At 45.3% G+C, this 23,893-nt stretch overlaps 1 protein-coding gene across 1 annotated transcript in view; it reads left to right on the forward strand.

Moving 5' to 3' along the window:
* LOC121282464 (sodium/hydrogen exchanger 2-like) overlaps window positions 1-23,893 on the forward strand; it is a 196,807-nt gene that overhangs the window by 98,517 nt on the left and 74,397 nt on the right. Inside the window, exons 7-8 of the mRNA XM_041196168.1 lie at window positions 14,886-14,975; window positions 18,124-18,194. Coding sequence (XP_041052102.1) covers window positions 14,886-14,975; window positions 18,124-18,194 — 161 coding nt within the window. The remainder of the gene's footprint in view (window positions 1-14,885; window positions 14,976-18,123; window positions 18,195-23,893) is intronic.

Genomic DNA, 23,893 nt, shown 5'->3' on the forward strand with positions numbered 1-23,893 from the left:
GGAAATAGTCCTCTAGCTCTTCATCAAATATTGCTGTAGGATCTTTATGGCCACCTGATAAGTGGACAGAGCTTCAGTTTAACTTATTGTCTGAAGGACAGTGCCTCCAACAATGCAGTGCTCCTTCAGTACCATACTGAATTGTCAGCAAAGTGTATCCAATCAGGGTTAAAGCCACAGCCACCAGCTGAACAGAAAGCATTGATACTAACTCTGCCAAGTTAGCACTTCAATGTGTTCCAGAATAATAAAATGAAGGCATATAGGTGGAGACTGGTGAAAGGACAACTTAGGACAAATATTAAAATAGACTTCTTGAGACACAGAATTATCAGCACAACGAATGGTTTACTTGGTAGTGGAGATAAAAACATTAGACTCATTCAAGAGAAAATTAGCTGATATGATGGGAGAATGCAAAATATTATCCTGGATAAATGAGCCTTGGGCTGAATTGCACATGTAGGAAAAACACTTTAAATAAGTTTGCTTAAAGGCCACCTGTTTCATAAGGTTACAAAGTATTTTTGTATTATGATGCTTACCCTCCAACTTCTCTATCGTCTCTCCACTACCTCAGAAAACTTGTCCTACATCTTGTCTTGGCTGAGCTACAATTTCCTTCAGTTAAACGTCAAGACCAAAGCCATCATCTTCAGCCCCCTCCACAAACTGTGTATCCTTTTCCCCTAATACCTTTTCCTTTGCCAGTCACTGTCACAGACTGAACCAGACAACTGCCAGTCTTAGCATCCTATTAACCCTGAAATGAGCTTCTGACCACATAACCACTCCATTACATAGACCACCTTGGTGGTACTTCCCATCTCAGCCCATCTCCTGCTGAAATCCTCTCCCATATCTTGTTTTACCATCAGACTTGTCCATTCTAGATTGACCTCCCATCCTGCATCCTCCATAAGCCAATACTCTGCTGCCCATCCTGCATTAAGTCTCGCTCAAATGATACCCTTGTTCTTACTACCCAACTTTGGCTCCTGGTTCCCCAATTTTCTCTAATTTAGCATCCTCAGCCTTACGTTCCAATCACTGCATGGCTTCACCACTTTCCATCTCTGTAACTTTCCCCAAGTCTAAAACCTCTTACACTCCAAAACTCTCTGCTCCCTTCACCCTGGCCTTTTGTCCAGCTCCCTCCCTTTGCTTCACTTTTAGTGGCTGTGCCTTCAGCTGCCAAGACCTCACGCTCTGGAACTCACTTCCTAAACTGATCTCCCTCTTCACCTCTCTATCATCCTGTGTCTTTAAAACCCACTTAGTTGACCAAGCTTTTGGTCAACTCTCCTACTATCTCTATCTTCGGCAAATCATCTTGGGATATTTTACTGTATTAAACCATTACCTGAATGGAAGTTATTGTGGTTAAATCTTTAGACAAGGGGCTTGAAAATCGCAATAGGAAAACCCTCCCATATCCATTTAAGTTTAACATAAAAGACCATCAGAAGAGATTAGTTTTAGATAATATCCAGCCTGTGTTATATGTGCTTATCCTTGCATTTCAATTAAAAAATATAAATCCAGAATTCCTATATCATTACTGCAAAATCATTGGGCACACAATCCCCAGGAAAGATTTCCTAATTAATTGAGTTTTGTGTATGAATTAGAATGGGATAACGTGTGCTTCAGTTTTTTTCTTACTGCCACAGGAAGAATGAATGTGATATTACCAAGGGAGATCACAATTCCCTGGACACACCTCGGGATGTGGAGAAATATTAAAATCTATGAACACTGTGAATTTCAAAAACTTGTTGCATAGTAACAGTATTTAATATGCGTGGGTATTCTGCTGAACTAACAGGCCAAGCTCTAATGCATATGTATTACACTAGAGGTGCAGAATAGTAATACCATCCCTTGACACCTCACATGTTTATTAAATACTGATTTAGATGAGTGAAGTTATGGGTGTAAATATAGGCTAAAACACATCATTTATTAAACATCCAGCATTGAATTATATAGAGCAAATTTATTATTTCATATTACTTACACCTAAAGTCTCTCATTAGAACATTTCTCCATTGTGCTGCATATTGTGAGTATGAATCACAACAAAAATAGCCTAGACATCTAGGCCTTGAGTTTCTGCTAGGTTGTCCTATGTTTCTCAGCACAATTCACCCGAACAGCGTAATCCATGGAAAAGGTCAAGGAATTCCAAGCACAAATGCAGTCCAGCACAAAGAGAGTTCCTGTGATCTTTAAAGAACACAGAACATCACAAAATGGGCCACAACCCTGGATCACATTAATCATCATGACTGGTTTCCATTATGTGCCTGTTTGCTTGCCTTCAATGATGCTGTTAGATCTGAGCTTTTTTTTGCACCTTGTAAGGATCGTAATTTTTCTTTTTCAATTTATCAAGGAACTGATTACTGCACATCAGTACAACATAATATCACCTGTATAGTATTTTAATGTCATTTTCAGTTCCTTAAAATCAAGATATTCACAGGTGGTGGACTAGTCTATCTGATTCCAAATACACTTCTGTGTTAAACCCATTTTCAGCTGTTTTAATCAACCTGGAACAATTCACCACTCTTAAATATATTGAGGAATATTTTTAATGTAATTTTAAAAAATTCATTCTAGAATAAGCAATAGTGTTGGCTCATGGCAGATTTTCATTTTAATATGCAAATAACTTTGATTTGATGTGTGAACAAAAAAAGCTTTTGAAAATTGATGCAATCTTGAGCACAGTTGAAATGCTGATTGCCAATTGCATCAAAAGTAGAAACTCTTAGTCCAAGCATCTGTTATTGTCCCCATATAATGGAGGATTGTCAATAGTAATGTTGATATTAACGGTACACTCAGCTGTTGGCAAGTGTCAGCTATGGGTTGGTTGGTGATATTCTTATCTCAGAAGGTCATGGTTTTTAATCCCACAAAATCCAGTGCAGTACTGAAGGAGAGCTGCACTGTCAGAGCTTCTTTCTTTTATCTGCCTTCACATGTGGGCACAAAAGATCACATAGCATTACTCAAAGAACAGCAGGGGAGCTGTCCTTGGCCTGCCGGTTAATACTATTGACACCCAGTTGTGAGTTGCTGACAAGTTTGTTCCCCTTTTTATACACACATATTTCTGCACCTTTAGAATCTTACAGTACAATAGGAAGCCTTCAGCACATTATTACTTTCACAGCTCTTTGAAAGAGTTTTCCAACTTGTCCTGCCAGCACGTCCTTTTCACAATGCATTTTGTTTCCTTTTCAACTCTCTATTCAATTTCCTTTTGAAAGTTACTATTGAATCTGCTTTCACTACTTTTTCAGACAGTGCATTCCAGATGGTAACAAATCATCCCTCATCTCACTTCTGGTTCTTTGAACAATTACTTTAAATTGGTGGCCTCTGTTTACCAACCCTGCTGCTAGTTTCTCCTTATGTAATCTATCTATTTTGAACACTAGTATTAAATCTTACCTCACAACCCAGCTTTTCTAATCTATTCACATAACTGAACTCCCTCATCACTGGTATCATTCTAGCAGATAGCTTATGTCCCCTTTCTAGAGCCTTGACACTCCTTCTATAGTGCCCTGAAATGAACACAGCACTTGGCTGAGGGCTAACTAGTGATATACAAAGGTTGAGCATAATATCTTTACTTTTGTACAGAATGCTTCTAAATTCATAAAAACAAGGATCACATATGCTTTAGTAACAACTTCCACAACTTGTCCTGCCATCTTCAAAGACTTGTGCCTGTGTAGACTTCATGATGCCCAAATTAAAAAGGCAATTTGCTTTCTCTCCAAACATAAACTTTACATAGACATTGACTTGTTAGAGCTTCACCCTATCTTAATTTCCTTGCGAACCTCACACTGACTTTAAAAACACACAGCTTTGGCTGTTGGCTGAGGAACTCACATTAGTCGACTGCAGACTAAAACTGGTCCCCAGTACAGTAAAGAGAAGCTAACCTCTGTTCTGGAGGACTTTCCCAATCAATTCCCTATCCTCAAACAATCCTAGAAACAGCTGTCAAGCAAATCCATTGGGCAGAATTTTCCTGTTGGCGTGCAGGGGCAGGCCCCGCATGTCCGTGTGTAAAATGACGCACGGTGAAATCGGGCAAGTGTTCCAACGTCACCGCGCGCCATCGTGATAGTTGGTTGGGCGGGCATGCGATGATATCCACTGCGTGCTCGCCATTAATTAACGGGCCACTTAAGGTCCTTGATGCTCCAATCGACGCCACTTTTTCAGTGCCCGTGCGATCTTCGGGTCGGCGCTGGGGCACCTCGAGCAGGTGGGTGGGACACATTTGTATAAACCTCATCCACGGTTGGGATAAGGGGGCTCACTGGGGTCATGAGTGTGCCCTCTCAAGTTTTGATTTTTGATTGTGATCTGCAATACTTCAAAATGTATACTAGCTGCTTGGACTGGACTCAACCCTAAGGTCAGCACTCTGCAGTGAAGAATTGTTTTTAGGCCTGCAGGTTTCTGGAAGCCTTCCCATAGCCTGGGAATGGAAACTGAATTCTCCATTGCAGGCACCTCCTTTGAGGAGGAAGGGAAGCCTAGAAGGGATGGAGGCCAGGAGTGCACATTCAGCCTCCAGGGGAGCCACCTTTGGGAGGACAGGCGCAGACACAAGGGGTGCAGGGCCAAGAGGTAGTCCAAGATGGAAGGGGCCGCAGAAGATGCCACTATCCTGCTGCCAGGGTATACAGGTGGCGAAGCAGCTACCACAATACGTCTGAGGTGCAGTGCCGAAGGAGGCTCCGACTGTCAAGGGAGACAGTCAACTATGTCTGTCAGGTGATTGAGCCTGAGATCTCCCCTAACTGTGTGGGTGGACACCCCATGCCAGTGGCTGTAAGGTCACAGCTGCCCTCAACCTCTATGCCTCTGGCTCCTTCCAGGGCTCGGTGGGTGATCTTTGCGGTGTCTCCCAATCAGCTGTCCACGCTCTGTTCAGGTGTGCATTGACCTTCATCCACTTCCATTGGGACCAGGCCAGCCAGATACAGCGAGCCAGAGGTTTTGCAGTGATTGCTGGGTTCCCCCTGTGTCCAGGGTGCAATAGACTGCACACATGTGGCCATCAAGGTGCCAGCAGATGAGCCCGGTACCTTCGTCAACAGGAAGGGATTCCACTCCGTGAAGGTGCAGATAGTGTGTGATCACAGGATGCAGATTCTGCAAGTTTGTGCAAGGTACCCAGGCAGCTCCCACGACACCTACATCCTCAGACACTCCCAGGTTCCGGGGCTCTTCAGTGCTCCAGCCTGGCTGGATGGATGGCTGCTGGGTGACAAGGGCTATCCCCTCAGAAGGTGGCTCATGACGCCTCTCTGCCATCCAAGAACAGAAGCTGACCAGCGGTACAATAGGAGTCACGCCTCCACAAAGGCTGTGGTGGAGACAACCATCGGTCTTCTCAAGATGTGCTTCTGATGCCTGGACCACTCGGGAGGCCACACTCCAGACCCCCCCAGATCGTGTGTTGGTGATAATGGTTGCATCCTGTGCTCCCCACAATCTTGTGCTGGAAACGGGGACGTGATGGATGAGGAAGGCATCGATGCAGTGGCTGCGGCTGCACAAGATGAGTCGAGCAGTGAATCTGAGGATCAGCACGCACAGGGAAATGCTGAGGGGGTAGACGCTGACCCAGGCATACTGCAGGGAGGCAGGGACACCCAGGAGGCTTTAATCCAACGAATCTTCAGCTAGCACACCACAGATGGACCTCCAGGATAAGCTGGGCTATTGGCTCCATACTCGATACCCTTGTGCCAAATCTTCCAGGTTAGAAACAGTAACTAACGGCCTTGTTAATAAAGCTGAATGTCCCACAAAGCACTCCTAACATTTTTGGAGACCATCCACCTGCAGAAGAAAAGAGGCACCCTCAGCCATGGTCACATGTCTGAATTTAATATCACAGGCAAAGAAACTTAATGAAACAAAATGACAAGGGTGTTTCAATTCAAAGCAAATCATAAAGCTCTCATCTCAGGCCAATACAAAAGCACCACAAGATTCGCCACTCTCTCCATGGAGGACATGGTGCTAGGACATGTGGCTCATTGCTTTGGCGATTGTCTGCGTAGGCTCTTCCACCGCGGAGACCAAGCCAAGCATAGCATCATGTATCTCCCCCAACTGCTCCTGCACACCTGGCTCCATTTCATGACCTTGCTGCGTAATGGGCGACTCCAGAGGCATATCATCAGGCATTGACTGAGCATATGCCTGGTCCCCTGCAGTCCTCTGACTGCTGGCGCCATGGGCACTCTCTGTCTCTGCCAGCTCCTCCAGCGACTGTGAAGTGTCCTCACCGCTGTGCCCCGGGACACTAGCCGCTGTTCTAACACCCACCGAGGTGCTAGTATCTGCGCTGGTGCCTGCCTGTTAGAGATGGTGTGATGCTGGTGACTTCAGGGCCCTCAGGTGTGAGAGGGGACCCCTGCTACTCCTCCTCCCGGCCCTGCTCTGATGATGCTGAAAGGAAGAACAAGGATATTGGATCAGTTCACGTGGAGACAATGACAAAGTGCATCCCTGTCCCCCGGATCATTATGCACTTATCCTTCCATAAGCAATGGTCAAGCCATGTTCCAAAATTAAATCACTTAACATTCAGCACTGCTATGGCTGTTGGGAGAACAATGCTGACCTCACTGTTGGGCATACATACCTGGCTGTGGCACCCCAGCCTCACCGACACCAGTGGACCTGGGCGCGTGGCGTCTCCCCAAATCCAGGGCCTCCTGCTCAAACCGGCTGAGAATGGCTAACCACACCTGGCTGCCGCCAGCCCTCACACGCTCTGCAGCATTGTGAGCATTCTTGTCCTGAAAATGATTTTGAATGGTGCAAATTATACATGGACTCTCTTCGTGCATGGCCCACCCCAACCAGAGTAGGACATATCAGGGCTCCAGTGCCTCCTCACCCCACTGCTGCCCAACACTCACACAAAGGTGCTAGGCCTGTTCCCCACCCTCCCTTGGCCACATGCTGCCTACATCACATTAGGCACCGCATGGTATATCCTTCCATAGCAAGGAGGCACAAGCACGTGGAGCGCAGAGGGCAGCAGATGCTTCGATGCCATGCCACCTTGAAGCTCCCCTCCCAGCCTGTCATCACCCTGACTTAGCTATGTCCTGGAGTTCAAGCACAGCGTCTAAGTACAGTTCCTCCAGGTTGCCCTCAAAACAGTCATGTAGGTCTCAGTGTAACATATGCTGCAGCACAGAACCTATCTCATCACTACCCTCTCAGGCTGACCTCAGCATGGGCAATATCTTCTGGCCCACCCAGCAAAGGAATATGCCGTCAATGATTCAATGCAGTCACTATATTCAGACTTGGCAGGGGGGTGGCGGCAGCAGGGGGGAAAGCCGACCTGCTGGGCTGAGTGAGCAATGCCAACATTGTCCTCACCCTTCCAGGGGTAACAAGTTGTTGAAGCGCTTGTGACACTGGATCCAGCTGCGCTGCACCACATCGCGGGAGCTCACCACCTCCACCACCTCCTCCCAGGCATGTTACGTCATGTGGTGGGGGGGGGCCTCCTCCTTCCGTCCTGGGGAACCAGCATCTCCCATCGTGCTGCCACCTCCCCAAGGCGGGCAGCAAGGTACTCATCGGAAAAACTAGGGGCACACTGGCCCCTCCGCCCTACCCTCCGGCCTGGCCTGTCCTGATGGCCTACCCTCCGGCCTGGCCTGTCCCAATGGTCTACCCTCCGGACTTGCGTCAGCTCCATTGCCCCTCTGCAGAGCACTTTGCCCAGCCATTGCAAACAGCCTTACCAAGGCTGCCAGGCGCCTTCCTTTATACAGGCTGCCAGGTCACTATTGGACCCAGTGGGCTGAGCGCGCTCGCCCACCCGCTCCCGCTATGCACGGGAGTTGTGAAGTACGCTGGGCGGGCCTTAATTGGCCCACCCATGTAAAACGACAGTGCGTGTTAATATGGCAATCATCTTGTTAAAACCAATTGGTAAATTAACAGGCGATGGGCATTAGTTATCTTAACTGAATAGAATAAAAAGGTACAGCTGGAACACTTTGTGTGGAAGCTACTTGGAAATCAGTAGTACTGAGGAGTTGTCTTGGAAATAACCTAATTTTAACCAAGAGACCTGCCTGGATTAACTCTTCCACTACAACCTCTTATTGTGAGTAACATGGTAGCAGAGGATGAACTTTAAGTTGTGCTGATTGGTTGTTGTATATGAAGCTTTCTGTCTCAGTCCTCTGAGGGAAAAGAAGTGTACTGCTGTTAACAATTTAAGTTATGGAATGGCGGAAGGATGGTGCAAAATCGCAAGCTTTGACTAAGCAACAGTTTTTTCTGACTCTGAATCTTATCAGCAGTGGAAGGCTGAAGTTGAAATGTGGACCTGGGTTACTGCTATACCCTGGAAGAAGCAAGGTATGGCTTTGGCGTTATCATTACCAGCCAAAAGTGAGATAAGGAGTAAAGTATTTTCAGAGTGAAAAGTGGATGATTTGGATCATGAAGAGGGATTAAACCGTCTGATACAATTCTTGGATAAGTTCTACAGAAAGAATGAGTTATTGGAAGCGTGGATGATCTTTGATAGGTTTAGGAAATCAGATGATCAGTCCATGGAAGAATATATCATGGATTTTGATAAATGGCACAGGAGGCTACAGTGATTTGAACTTGAAATTGCAGAATCGGTCTTTGCATTTAAATTACTGGACTGTGCTCGCGTTTCCCATGTTGAGTCTTTTAGTGCTAACAGGGGTTCAGTTCTGGGGGAAAGAATCTCTCTTAGATCAAATGGCTGCTGCCCTAAAAAAAATTTCTGGGGAAACAGTCCTTCCCTACCACTTTAAACACTAACCTTGTTTAGCAAATGCGAACAACTACGCTGTAAAACAAAGGAGAGAGGATTCAATAGTGACTGAATTTTGTGGTTGACCAAATATTAGACAAAGGTTCCAATACAAAGATGGGTTTAATGACAAGAGGTCTGAAACTGGTCGTAGCCCTAGCCAATTTGAGAGTCGGGGCAAAAAGCATGTCTGGGATGATGACCGTCAATGTTTAAACCAAAAAACCCACGGGAATGGTTAATCAATGTTTTCGGTGTGATTCCCAGTACCGTTACATAATGAACTGCCCACAGCGAAGGAATCGTGTTTTTGAAGTGACCCACGAGACATTCACCTGAAACTGAAAATGATGGTGGTGACTGCCATGATGGAATTGTATTGATCACTGAGAGGTGATGAGTATCTTGATGGTAGATTCCTTCAACTGTGCAGTTCTGGACAGTGGTTGCACTTCTCCAGTGTGCAGCATGGACTGGCTTGACTACTATCTGGAGTCTCTCAATGGGGCAGACTGGCAGAAGGTCAAAGAGTATGAAAGCTCTACCTGCTTCAGGTTCAGAGATGACAATACATTAACACCCCCCAAACGGGTGGTCCTCCCTTGTAAGATAACAGGGATCAATCGTTTTATCAGTACTGATATGGTTTCTAGCGAGATACCGCTATTGTTGAGTCGACCTGTGATGTAGGCTCAGATGACGCTAGATATGAAGAATGATAAAGTAGTCGTGTTTGAGAAAAATGTAGATCTCCATTTTACTCAGTCAGGCCATTACTGCTTTCCACTAAGGAAGCCACAGATTTCTCATCAAAAAGTTCATGAAGCTTTAATAACTGCTGAGAATGAGAATTTGGTGGACAGAAAGATCATTTGGAAATTACATAGACAGTTTGCATATCCAGCGCCACAGAAACTGAAGACTCTGCTTAGAGATGTGGGAGTGGTCAATAAAAGATATGACAATCTTATTGAATGAGTCATTGCTCAGTGTGAAATTTGCCTTAACTATCGCAAGACACCACAGCGTCCTGTTGTGAGCTTGCCACTAGCCAGGGAGTTTAACGATGCAGTGGCATTGTACTTGAAAGTTTGGAAAGATAGGGGTATTTTTTTACTACACCTCATAGAAAAGGCAACCAGATTTAGTCTATCCACTGTAATACAGAGTAAAGACAAAAGGACCATTGTCAATAAGGTCATGGGGAAATGGGTAGGAACAGGGCTAGGAACACCAACGAAGTTCCTCACAGAAAACGGAGGGGAATTCACGAATGAGGAATTTTGAGATATGTGCGAAAATTTAAACATCATAGTTATGCACACTGCAGCTGAAAGCCCATTTAGTAGTGGTCTTTGTGAAAGAAACCTTGCAGTAATAGATGACATGTTACATAAAATATTAGCTGATCAACCAGGTTGTAAACTGCAAATAGTGCTAGCATAGGTGGTGCACGCAAAGAACTCTCAGCAAATGGTTGGGGGGTACAGTCCACATCAGTTGGTGTACGGAAGAAATCCAAAGTTATCTTCGGTGTTGTCAGATGCTCCCCCTGCTCTAGAAGGGACTAGCATTAGCTGAACTTTTTCTGCTCATTTGAATGTTTTGCACGCGGGCAGAAAAGCTTTTATTAAAGCTGAGGTTTCAGAGAGAATTCGGCAAACCCTATGGCACCACATAAGACCATCAGGGATACAGTTTAGACAAGGAGACATGGTATATTATAAAAGAGAAGGCCAGAAAGAGTGGATAGGACCTCGCAAGGTTATGGGGAGTGATGGGAAAGTAGTAATTGTGCAACACAGCAATGAAACTGTTAGGGTACATTCTTCACTGTTAATTGGTACTGACTGTACTGTTACAGGTTCTGAACAGGACATAGAACGCGAGGAGGCACCATACACTTCCCATACACATATACTGGTTAGCTATGAGGAGCAGACGTCCGCAGATACAGGGTTGACTGACTATGAACAAAGTAATACTGAGGTACAGGACAACGCTATTCATCCAAAAGGGCAACTACCCAAAGTAGAAACAAAGGTAACGTATATGCCAGAAGGGTCTAGTGTGTGGAGGGATGCCACCATCATAGGGAGAGCAGGAAAGGCCACTGGTAAATATAAACATTGGCTAAATGTGCAGGACAAAGGACAGGAGACAAGACCTATCGATTGGCAAACCGAGGTAAAGATGTGGAAACACAGAAGGCGCAGTATGAGTTCTGACAGTGGACCAGAAAGCGGTCATGGCCCTAGGAAAAGGTCACAGACTTGCAAACAGAGTTCTGTTGGCATGGGAGGACGATCATATAGTAGCAATCCAAAAAGGGAGAAGAATGTGAGTAGAGGCCATAGCTGAACAAGGAAGACTAGAGAGCAAGCTAACATTCTCAATTGAAGTAGAAGTCCTTGTGACAGAGCTGCTAATAAATTGGAAAGTAAGCTGATAAAGGAAGCCAAATGGAAAGAGATAGAAAATTGGAAGAAATTTGGGGTATATTCTGAATACCTGACCGAGGACAGCTAGCTTTATCTCACAGATGGATCTGTACAGAAAAGGTACTCCTAGCCGGCACATATAAGGCCAAAGTAAGATTAGTAGCCCGAGGCTTTGAAGAGAGACTAGGAGATCAGGATGTCAGAGGGGACTCGCCCATGGTGGGGAAAGTGAGGTTGAAGATTTTTTTAGCTATTTTGGCATCCTATTCCTGGGAATGCAAATCAATTTATATAAAGGCTGTATTTTTACGGGGGGAGAAGTTTCAAAGCGAAGTTTTTTTGAAACTGCCCAAAGAAGCCAGGGATGTAAAAGGAAAACTATAGAAGTTGAATAAGTGTGTTTATGGGTTGAATGATGCAGCAAGAGTATGGTACTTTTCCATGAGGTCTGTCTTGTTGAAAATAGGTTACATTCAGTTAAAGGCAGACCCTGCGATGTTCTACTGGTACTATAAGGAGAAACTAGCTGGAATCTTTATCATGTATGTTGATGATTTCCTGTGGGGAGGCTTTGTAGAATTTGAATAATGGGTAATCGAGAAGATAAAGAAGGAATTCCAGGTCGGAATTCTGGCTTCTGAGGCCTTTAAATACATAGGTTTAGACATTAAGCAGAGCAAGTTAGGAGTGGCATTGAATCAACAATCTTATCTAGAAAGTGTTAATTATATCCCAATAACTCATGGTAGATCCTCACAAAAAGAGGATCCTGTGACCAATGAAGAAATGGAACAATTGAGAAGTTTGATTGAGCTGGTTGTGCACTCAGACTAGGCCTGACGCTAGTTATGATGTGTTGGAGCTGAGTGCCATGATGAAACATGCGACAGTTGAGCAAGTTCTGAGAGCAAATAAAACACTTTTTTAAAAAAAAGTTAAATTCTGAGATGTGTGCTCAAGTTTCCAGCCTTGGGTGATCCAGAAGATGTGAGGTTAGTCATTTTTGGTGATGCTTCACATATGAAGCTTCCAGATGGGTATTCTGGCAAAGCAGGGTTCATCATATTCTTGGTGGGAAAGAACGATAAAAGTTGCCCACTGGCTTGGGAGGCCAAGAAAATAAAAAGGGTAGTGAAGAACACCATAGCTGCTGAAATGTTAGCCTTAGTGGAGACATTAGATATGGGGGTTTACTTGTCCAATATGTTGACAGAAATATTGTATGAGGGGCAATGTGGGAAAAATTTGCCCATAGAATGTTATGTTGATAACCAGTCTTTTTTGGACAACGTTCATTCCACGAAAAGTGTCACAAAGAAAAGACTACGATTAGACATCGCCAGCATAAAGGAGATTTTAGAAAGAAAAGATATCTCTAAGATAAAATGGGTTGACACAAGTCACTGACTATCAGACTGTTTTACAAAAACAAGTGCCTGCTCTAAAACATTATGAAATGTGTTGGAAGAGGCGTGTCTTATAATGATGCAATGAAAAAATTGTTCTTGTTTTATAATTATGTATGTATGTATGAAAAGAAATTCGGGAATTATAGACAGGGGAATACGTGACATTATTTCCTTCTGTTTGTTTAAAAAAGTGTTCAAGTTTTTTGTTTTAATTTACAAAAGAAAAGAGAGGAATGTGTTAATATGGCAATCATCCTTTTAAAACCAATTGGTAGTTTAACAGGTGATGGGCATTAATTATCCCAACTGAATAGATTCAAAAGGTACAGCTGGAAAACTTTGTGTGAAAGCTCCTAGGAAGTTAGTAGCACTGAGGAGTTGTCTTGGAAATAAACCAGCTTTAACCAACAGACCCAGCCTGGATTAATTCTTCCACCATAACCTCTTATTGTGAGTAACAACATAAGACCTGATCGTGAGCGGTGATTGGGTCTGCACCCAACTGTTCCTGCTCCACCCCCTGCCATCCAGAAAATTCTGTCCATTGTTCCAAGTTGAGTCTTATCCTTTGAACTGTGCCCAGTCGACTTGAGATCACCACCTGGTTTAACATCTCAAAGCAAAGATAGAAGATAGCTGAAAATCTCAAATCAGAACAGTTATTCATCAAATAAGAAAGAAAGGTACATTTATATAGTTCCTTTCATAACCTCATGTTTCCCCAAAGCTACTATTTTGAAGTGCAATCACTGTTGTAATGTAGGAAACAATGTCCAATTTGTACACATTAAAGTCCCACAAACAGTAATGAGATAATGTCCAGATAACCTACTGTATATTCTATAAAGGTTGAAGGATAAATATTGGCCAGGACACCAGGGAGAAATCAATTGCTCTTCTTCAAGCAGTAGTAATCTGAGGGCAGACAGGGCCTCTGGTGTAAGACTTGAACTTGCAACTTTCTGATTCAGAGGCAATTATGCTACCAACTGAGTCACTGTCAACACAGTCTCATGCAGTGAGCAAACATTCAATCTCTCTCCTCAAATTTCTGGAGCAGCACCCAAAACTTGAGTGGAGAGTGCTACTAACTGAGCCACAACTGAAACCTGCAGTGGAGTCAGTCTTTGACTGTGACATGAGCTCAATGTGATAATTTTGACCAGTTGTTACCTTGAACCTTCTGTTGGCTGTGCCTTATTAATTCAAAGCTGTGAATATCACTGTAGTGCACTTGAGTGGACCTGGGCTAATGCTTTTGTTAATGATTTGTCCTGCATGATCTTATGTTAACCTTTTGCATGTGGTGTGACAATGCAGTTAAATAATTAAATACAGACAAAGTCAATTTTTGTCACAACACTGGGTTAATGGTGAGATATTTAATAAGTTGATTACATTTATCTTTCATCTTGGCATACTACAGCCTTCTGGACTCAACATCAACTTCAACAATTCTGATCATAACCTCTGCCTCCATCTTGTTTTATGTGTTTTTGTGTCTTTTTTAGCTGACTTCATGTTGTGTTCAGATGGCTGCTGTATGGCCATTCACACCTCATCTGGACCCAACCTTTGTTTCTTTATTACACCTATTACCACTCTCTTTGGCTTTTGCATCATTGGAATCTTCTGTTAGTTAATCCCTCCTGTCTTCCACCCTATCACAGACCTTAACAAAACCAGAATTACCTGGAAAAACTCAGCAGGTCTGGCAGCATCGGCGGAGAAGAAAAGAGTTGACGTTTTGAGTCCTCATGACCCTTCGACAGAACTGTCGAAGGGTCATGAGGACTCGAAACGTCAACTCTTTTCTTCTCCGCCGATGCTGCCAGACCTGCTGAGTTTTTCCAGGTAATTCTGGTTTTGTTTTGGATTTCCAGCATCCGTAGTTTTTTTGTTTCTATCACAGACCTTCCCGCTTGTTTTTCCTTTTCCCCATCCCCCCTCCTACTAGCATTAAAACTCTTACATTTCTGTCTTTCTTCAGTCCTGATGAAAGGACATCGATCTGAAACGTTAACTCTGCTTCTCTCTGCACAGAAGCTGCCTGACCTACTGAGTATTTCAAGCAATTTTTGTTTTTATTTCAGATTTCCAACATCTGCAGTATTTTGCTTTTGTACTTACCTTTATCTCTTGTCTTCATTGTCACAGGGAATGACAATTAAACCACTTGTTGAGTTACTAGAAGTTAAAAGAACAAGTCAAGCACCTCCAACTGTAAGTGAGCAGATTCATATTCGGGTAAGTTTTTCAATCACAGCCTCCATTTGTGTTAGTGGAACATTGGTATGAGTTCTAATTTAATGTATTTTAGCATATCACATGTCAGTGCAACATAGGCCAGAATCTTCCGTCTGGCATGCAGGGACAGGCCTCACATGCCGATGTATAAAATGACATGCGGTGACATCTGGTGTGCATCCTGACATCACCGCGCGTCATTCCGATCTTCAGTTTGGCTAGGGCTCACCGGGGTCAGCTGCACACCCGCCGAACTGTCAAAAGTCTGTTAAGGCCATGAATTACCTAATCAAAGTAGTTGTCAGGGCTGCCTCTCCAACCTTAAGGTTGGTGGGCAGGCGAAGAGCACAGGCGGCCTTCGCATTTTTCATGGAACCTCATCCATGGGCGGGATGAAGTTTCATGAAGGGTTTATAAATTTAATAAAAATTTTTATTAAAATTCCTTTACATGTTCCAGCTCATGTGACACTGTCACATGAGGGGACATGTCTGAATATTTTTTTAATTCTTTTCTTCAATTCTTCATAATCAAATTAATCTCCATGAGACAGCTCCACGCACCCGATTCTCCCTTCCCCCCCAACGCGCCTCCCCACCCGCCATCAAAGGTAGCGCTGAGCGCTTCCAGGTGCGCGTCACGCTGGGCGGGCCTTAGTTAGCCTGCCCACGTAAAATGGCAGCGCGCAGCTGATCGCAGGTGGCGATTGGCTTCACACCCCACCCCCCCCGCACCCGCTCCCAACTGGCTCACCCAACAGGGAGAAAATTCTCCCCATGCACTTCAGCTGAGATTTCTTGTTTTCCTTTAAATTGGATAATATATAATTAGTAAGGATCTGTGCATGCTTTCTGGTGTTGGTTCATGTAATATCTTGACATGTTACTGCCAGTAAAGTAAGGTTAGACAGTACTATAGATTACACAACAGACCTGTTTGAAAATTAAAAGTCTTGGTCATTTTTACAGATCTAATGCACATCTCATTCGTTGGTTATTAACTTTAGGTCATAATCAGGTTTTCATTCACTGATACTCGCGTTACTGAGATCTCTGAAAAGGGTGACTAAATTAATTAATTAAATCACAAATATTAGAGACAAGGCACACAATTGCCTACTCACACAGGCGTGGACTATAACTGCCATCACCTGGGCATTAATGGGACGGTGACAACCTCAGAATAGGGCCGGTAGCCTCACCACACCATTAACATCTGCAGGGAAGCTGGGACTATTCTGAAAAGGAGCTTGCCGCTAGGTGCCTAGAGTGTCCGCCCATCTGTCTGAGGCAGTAGGCCCTATTAAAAATACAAATTGGGATCCTAGGATACAAATCACCATTGTAAGTCAGTCACTTATGCATGCATATGAGAGACTAGCGATAATATCACTGGACTGGTAAGCCAGAGGCCTGGGGTAGTGTCCTGGGGATATGGGTTCAAATCCCACCATGGCAGCTGGTGGAATTTAAATTCAATTAATAAATCTAGAATATAAAGCTAGTCACAGTAATGGTGACCATGACAATTTTATCAATTGTCCTAAAAACCTAGTTCTCTAATGCCTTTAGTGAAAGAAGTCTGCCATCTTTATCTGGTCTGGCTGACATATGATTCCAGACCCACAGCAAAATAGTTGACTCTTAACTGGCCTCTGAAATAGCCCTAGCAAGCCACTCAGTTCAAGGGAAATGAAGGATGGGCAAAAAATGCTGGCCCTGCCAGTGACTTCCACACCCAAACATCTGAAGTGACTCCCATGGGTAATGGAGCTAGACAGGCCCAAAAAAGGTAAGTTAGTATGTATTTTTGTGGCCCCATAAGGGGCAGGAGTGGCCCCACAAAACTCCCACTGCCATCTTGGAACAGCCCCTCCCCCCCATTAAGGGCAGGATTTTCCACTCGGCATGCCTAACATGCCCCAGCATGAAATAGTGCGCGATGACATTGAGTGAGCGTCCCGATATAATTGCGCACTCGTGTGATATTCCGGTCTGTGGGCACACTCGAGAGTCGGCAGCGCACCCGCTGACAATTAAGAGGCCTAATAAGGCTGTTAATCAATTCATAAAGTGCTATTTTTCGCTGCCTGTCTAACCTTATGGTTGGCAGGTGGCGAATCAGGCAGGTGGCGAATCAGCCAGGCGGCCTTTGGATTTTTTAGAAAACCTCATCCACTGGCACGATGAGGTTTCTGACATTAATTTAAAAAAGTAAAAATGCTATGACATAAATTTTATCACGTTTCTGTTCGTGTGAGTGAGTCCTATGTGGAGACATAGTTTTAAGATTTTCAAAATTTTTATTTTTGATTGTAAAATTCTTCAGCTTCCTGAGGCAGCTCCCGACCTTCAGGGAGCTTTCAGTGCACGCTCCTCCAGACTTTTACGCTTGCCCCCACCCCGGTAGCGCTGAGCTTCTCAGCGTGCCTTTCACACCGGCTGGCCGTTATTTGGCCACCCAGCGTGAAATTGCAGGTGGGGGTTGATCGCGGGCAGTGAGCCTTTTCCCAGCCTCTACTGGGCCCACCTACCCAACGACCGGAAAATCCTGCCCTAAGTAATTGTTATGACACATTGCTTTTTCTCCAATTTCAGCCTGTAGCAGTGAAGTAGAACCAGTTAAAGAGGAAGCACAAGTTTGATATATCGATTTGACTTCAAAAAAAGGCATTTTGAATTTTAAACTCCCGCGTCTCCTCCCGACCACCATAACAATAATGGAGCCCAGTTAACATAATGACATTCCTTGTGCCCAGCATTGCCACCACGGTTATAATGGGTATTAAAACCCGAGACACCTCACTGTCATCACTCCCCATTGTGAATAGACCCGCCTAGATTTGGAGGGATGTATTCAATGGCTACTGTCAATCCTAGAACAGGCCGTGGGCAGCAAGAAGCTGGTGCTGAGGCTCCCACCTGATGTTTTGCCCCCTGTGTCTTCCAGATATATCCAGAATTGGGTGTAATGAGGATGGAAGATGCCACCTCTTACATCCAAATGGGCTTGTCAATCATTTCGTCACAATTATGGTCTCTGAATTCATTTCTTCAAAAAACTGCCTTTGTATGTTAGATTCCTCGTGATATACAAAATGGTCATGATTAATAATTGACAGAATGATTTTGTAAAATGTTTTCTGCAGTTCTTGGATCATTTGTTGGCTGGTATTGAAGACATCTGTGGACATTGGGGCCAATATTACTGGAAAGACAGGTATACGATTCTTCAATCTGTGTGTGTGCGAGGGTGAATTTATTCTATTCGTAGTGTGTCAGTGTGGGCTGAGTTTTACCAGTGCTTTCTGGAGTGTGTTGGGAGGCATGAAGGCTAGCAAAATAGTGTGGGAAGGCGATGGGTAGCATATCTGATGTCTTCTTCTTTCCATGCCATTTTACTAGCCAAGGGAAAGGTGGGAAATGGCCCACCCACCCTCAGCCCAATTGAGCCACTCTACCTGCCTCCACTGGCATGTTACCAGCAGCTGGTATACCCACTGCAGCCTGGATAGACCATCTGGTTAACCCTGGCAGCCTCCCCGCTGGCGCCTATTTGGGCAATTGGGCCCACAGAGGGGTCCCCTGGCAGCAATGGCCACAACCTCATGGCAACGATGCCACCTGTCCTCAGTAACCCCCCTCCCAATACCACCCCTCACTGGGGCCTGCTTGACTGACTCCAGTGCACCCGGATTCCACTTACCTGACTTTGAGAGCTCATAGCCATCCTGGAGGTGCACCCCCAGGAGTGGCCACCACAAGTGGTGACACTGCTGAGGCTGCTGAGCTACCAGCCCTCTGATTGGCTGCTGCTGCTGACAAAATGGTGCACTGGATCCCACCATCTGCTGAAGCGGGGTGGGGGCCACCTCCTCCACCCCCTCCCCTCCCCCCCTTTTTCTTTCAGCCCTGGCGATTGGACTTCTGTTGTCTATGTTAAGTCCCTATTTGTGTTAAATAACAGACAAGATTCTGAATGAAGGTAATCATTTTGCCAGTATTGCATTGAGAAAACATATCTTATTTGAATGTTCCCAATAACTTGCAATATTCAAAACAATATTTAGCTGTATGACTAATTTACAGGCCCAGGAGAATGATTTCACCTCTAAAAGTATCTGATTATTGTTTAAATAACGTGATAGAACTTGTAAATTCTGTTAATGAGAATTAAACATTCAGAGACAATCCCAGCCGTTACACAGGGAAACTCTTTAGAATGTGCACCTATTTTGACTTCCCATGAAGACATGAGCAATCAATCACATTGCATAAGATTGGAATCACCCACAGACCAGACTGAAGGATATGAATGAACCAGTTGGTTTTAAGACCAAACGTAACTTTTGTGATATTTTTTTCTAATGCCAGTCTACAGATTACCAGATTTATTGGATTCGTCTTCACAACATTCCATGCTGGGGTTTGAGCTTATGACCTCTAGGTTAGTAGTTAAATACCAAAACCATTGCATAACCATTGATAAACAGAATAAGTGGCAGATCCCAGTAAACCCTCCAGTCTTAGAATGCAGAATATATACTGGCTCCTTCCAAGCATGGAAAAAAAAGAAGCAATTTCAACATTGACAGCTATTCAGCTGAATTCCCAATACCTGCCCATCTCCACCTCGCCAATAACATTTACAAGCATTCTTATTCAAGTTGGTTAACAATCTACAGACATGCTTCAAAACTATGCTTGGTAATTATAGCAGATGAACATTTTGTACTTATTGACAATATCCCTTCTGCTATTTTAGTGGAGGCATCTGTCCATTTCAAGCAAGCCGCTGTCATATGTATGTGCTAAGGAATCATCTGCTAACATCAACCAGAGTACCCACAATGTTACGAGGTCTTATGATGCCAGATAACACAGCAGAATAATGGCCTCCCGCTGTCACAGTTGACCAAGTTGAGCTTATGACCTCTAGGTTACTAATTAAATACCATTAAAGTTGCATAACTATTGATACACAGAATAAGTGGCAGTCTGTTAGCTGATCAATGATCACTGTGCTTGATTGGTTAAGCCTGGTTGTGGACTCAGCGCAAAATAAACAGACATCACAGAAGCTACTAGAAGCTGTGCAGACATTTTATGATTGCTGAGATATTTTAAAATTCTTGTCAATTAACCTGCTGCAACTTTAAAACTACTGCCATATCTCCAAAATACATAAAATATGCAACAAACTGGTGAATACAGAACAATTGGCACCCTCTCCACCACCTTAAAAATTCACTCTCTCCACCATAGGTGCACATTGGCAACAGCATGGACCATCTTATAAGATGCACTGCAGAAACTCACCAAAGCTCCTTCAGCAACGTCTGAGACTTCATAGCACACTGCCAGAGACAGACTCCATCAATGTCTATCTGAGAGTGGGTAGCTTTTTCAATTTATTCTTTTCATGGGATGTGGGCTTCGTTGGCTGGGCCAGCATTTATTGCCCATCCCTAATTGCACTTGAGAAGGTGGTGGTGAGCCACTGCCTTGAACTGCTGCAGTCCATGTGATGTAGGTACACCCACAGTGCTGTTAGGAAGGGAGTTTCTGGATTTTGACCCAGCTTCAGTGAAGGAACGGCGATATATTTCCAAGTCAGGATGGCGAGTGACTTGGAGGGGAACTTGCAGGTGGTGGTGTTCCAATGCATCTGCTGCCTTTGTCTTTCTAGATGGTAGTGGTTGTGGGTTTGTAAGGTGCTGTCAAAGGACCCTTGGTGAGTTCCTGCAGTGCACCTTGTTGATGGTATGCACTGTTTCTACTGCGTGCCGGTATTGGAGGGAGTGAGTGTTTAAGGTTGTGGAGGGGTGCCAGTCAAGTGGGTAGCTTTGTTCTGGATGGTGTCAAGCTTCTTGAGTGTTGCTGGGGCTGCATTCATCCAGGCAAGTGGAGCGTGTTCCATCACACTCCTGACTTGTATCTTGTAGATTGTCGACGGGCTTTGGGGAGTCAGGAGGTGAGTTACTCGGCACAGAGTTCCCAGCCTCTGACCTGCTGTAGTAGCCACAGTATTTATATGGTTGGCCCAATTTAGTTTCTGGTCAATGATAACCTCAAGGTGTCGATAGAGTGGGATTCAGTGATGGTATTGTCAAGGGGAGATGGTTAGATTCTCTCTTGTTGGAGATGGTCATTGTCTGGCACTTGTGTGGCATGACTGCTACTTACCACTTATCAGCCCAAACCTGAATGTTGTCCAGGTTTTGCTGCATATGGAAATGGTGACAGAACCTCACACATTTTCTGCTGATGCTGCAGAATGGCCTGATGTTGACCGCTGAGATTTATCATTTGTGGCCAACTTAGCAGTGCTTGTTGTGTCCTGCACCCTCCAGTCACGACTTTCCACTACTGAGTCTGCTTTGACTCCTTGTGATGGGTGGTAGACCATGTGGCAATCTAGCTGCCTGCCTTTGAGGGCCCACTGAGATATGCATATCTGAGCTGGTGGAGGGCGAGCTTGAATCATGTGAGGTTCTTCCTTCGAGTGAATGGCTTCCTCTGAGGATGCTTCAGCCTCTTCCCACCCAGCTCCTGCATCACACTTGGCAAATCTATGAAAGACATGGGCCAGAATTTTTAGCTCAGCGTGCGGGCGTGCGCCCAACATGCCCAAGCATGAAATAAACGCGTTGATGTCAGCCAAGAGTGCTGACATCGACGCACACTCCCATGATATTTCACTAGGCGGACGCGCAATGAAGACTTGGTGGGGGTGTGCCCGCCATTAATTAACTGGCCAGTTAAGGCTCTTGAGACACCAATTGTCCTGGCGTTTACGTGGCCCATACAATTTTCAGGCCATCGCATGGGCTAAACAGGCAGGCGGGCAGACCACATTTTCAAAAAACCTCATCCATGGGTGGGGTAAGAGTGGTTAGTGGGCTTGTAAACGTGAGCGGTTTGTAGTTCAGTGTATAATTTGCTGCTGCTTGCTTGTGTGAACAGGACATCTTCATTTCGCTTCGGAGCTGCTTTGATAGAAATAAGAGGCTTTAGTTCAGGACTCTGTTGTTTCCAGGCTGCTGGAGGATTCATACCACTTGGGGCCTTCTAGGTATCAGATAGCCTTCCCTTCCCTGGGAATGGGGATTATGCTCTCTGCTGGAGGCACCTCCTCCTCCTCTGAGGAAGAGAGGCCCAGAAGGGAGAGGAGGCCAGGTGTCCCTATTCAGCCTCCAGGGGAGTGACCTTGGGAGGATAGGCTCAGGCACAAGGGACGCAGGGCCAACAGGAAGTCCAAGGCAGAAGGGGCCGTAGAAGACACCACTATCCTGCTGTCTGGGTTTACAGGTAGCGATGCAGCAATGTCTGAGGTGCAATGCCAAAGGAGAGTCCATCTCTCAAGGGAGACAGTGATGTCCATCTGTCAGAGGATCAGCCCTGAGATCAGCTCCAACTGTGCGGGTGGACACTCCATGCCAGTGGCGCTGAAAGTCACAGTAGCCCTCAACTTCTATGCCGCCGGGTCCTTCCAGGGGTCAGTGGGGGATCTGTGTGGAGTCTCCCAATCAGCTGTCCACACTTGTGTCAAGCTGATGACAGAAGTTCAGGCGTGCATTGATTTTCATTCACTACCCTACAGACAAGGCCAGCCAGCAAGAGCGAGCCAGAGGCTTTGCGGCCCTTGTTGGCTTCCCCCGCGTCCAGGGTGCAATAGACTGCACACATGTGGCCATCAAGGTGCCAGCAGCTGAACCTGGTGCCTTCGTCAACAGGAAGGGATTCCACCCCATGAAAGTGCAGATAGTGTGTGATCACAGGATGCTGATTCTACAAGTCTGTCTGGCAGCTCCCATGACGTTTACAGCCTGAGACACTCCCAGGTGCCAAGGCTCTTCAGTGCTCCAGCCTGACTGGATGGACGGCTGCTGGGTGACAAGGGCTATCCCTCAAAAGGTGGCATCACTGATAGTGGTTGCATGCTGCACTCTCCACAGCCTGGCACTGGAAAGGGGAATGCAGTGGAGGAAGAAGATCTTGTCACAGCTGCTCAGGCAACAGAAGATGAATCCAGTAGCGAGTCTGAGGACGAACATGCTCAGGATAATGCTGAGAGCATAGATGCTGACCTGGGCAACCTCCAGGGAGGCAGGGACACCCAGGATGCTTTGATCCAATGCTCCTTCAGATAACCTGCCAAATAAGAACCTTCACCGCATGCCAGGGCTGCAGGCTCCATACTCGATCTCTGACAGGACCAGTTCCTTGGTCAACAACATACACTACGCGCCATTTCAGTGAAGTTTAAAGAGAAACACGTCCATCGTGGCTCGCCCTGCACCTGCAGAACAAATGAAGCATCCAGAGGTCAATTGCACAAAAACACATTTAATTAACTGCAGCATGGCAAACATTCTACAGATTAACATTGACAGCTGTTTTCCATCACACCAATAAACACAATGGAAAAATGGGGGAAACAAATATCACCTGTGAGCAGGCCATGTTGTGATTAAGGTGCTTTAAGTTTATGCTTGTGGATGCTACGTCTAGGTGCTCCCCCTTCGCTGGTACAGGCATTGGAGACAAACTGCTCACTCTGCTGTCCTGTTGGCCTTGATGACTTTGGCGGGTGTCGTCTGGCCCATGGAGCCTGTGCTGGCCCCACCTGGGAGGGAGCAGCCAGTTCCACAGCTGGCATCTCCCCATTCATCGCATCCTCAGTCGAATGCAACGGTCACTGGCAGAGGGCGGAGGAGCTGCTGCCATCATCTGGAGCGCCCTGAGAGGAGCTCACAGAGATGACAGGCAGCTCGTGCGCCAATGTGAGGTCGCACTGGACCTGCCTGCTCGCCATTGATAGCCCGGCACCCAGCTGCAATACTGGGTGCCTCATTCATCTCCCACACTGGCACTGACCACCTGAGGTTATTGCCACTATGAGGGCTTGCAGGTCTG

The sequence above is a fragment of the Carcharodon carcharias genome, chromosome 9, assembly GCF_017639515.1.
Source record: "Carcharodon carcharias isolate sCarCar2 chromosome 9, sCarCar2.pri, whole genome shotgun sequence".
NCBI classification, from domain to species: Eukaryota; Metazoa; Chordata; class Chondrichthyes; order Lamniformes; family Lamnidae; genus Carcharodon; species Carcharodon carcharias.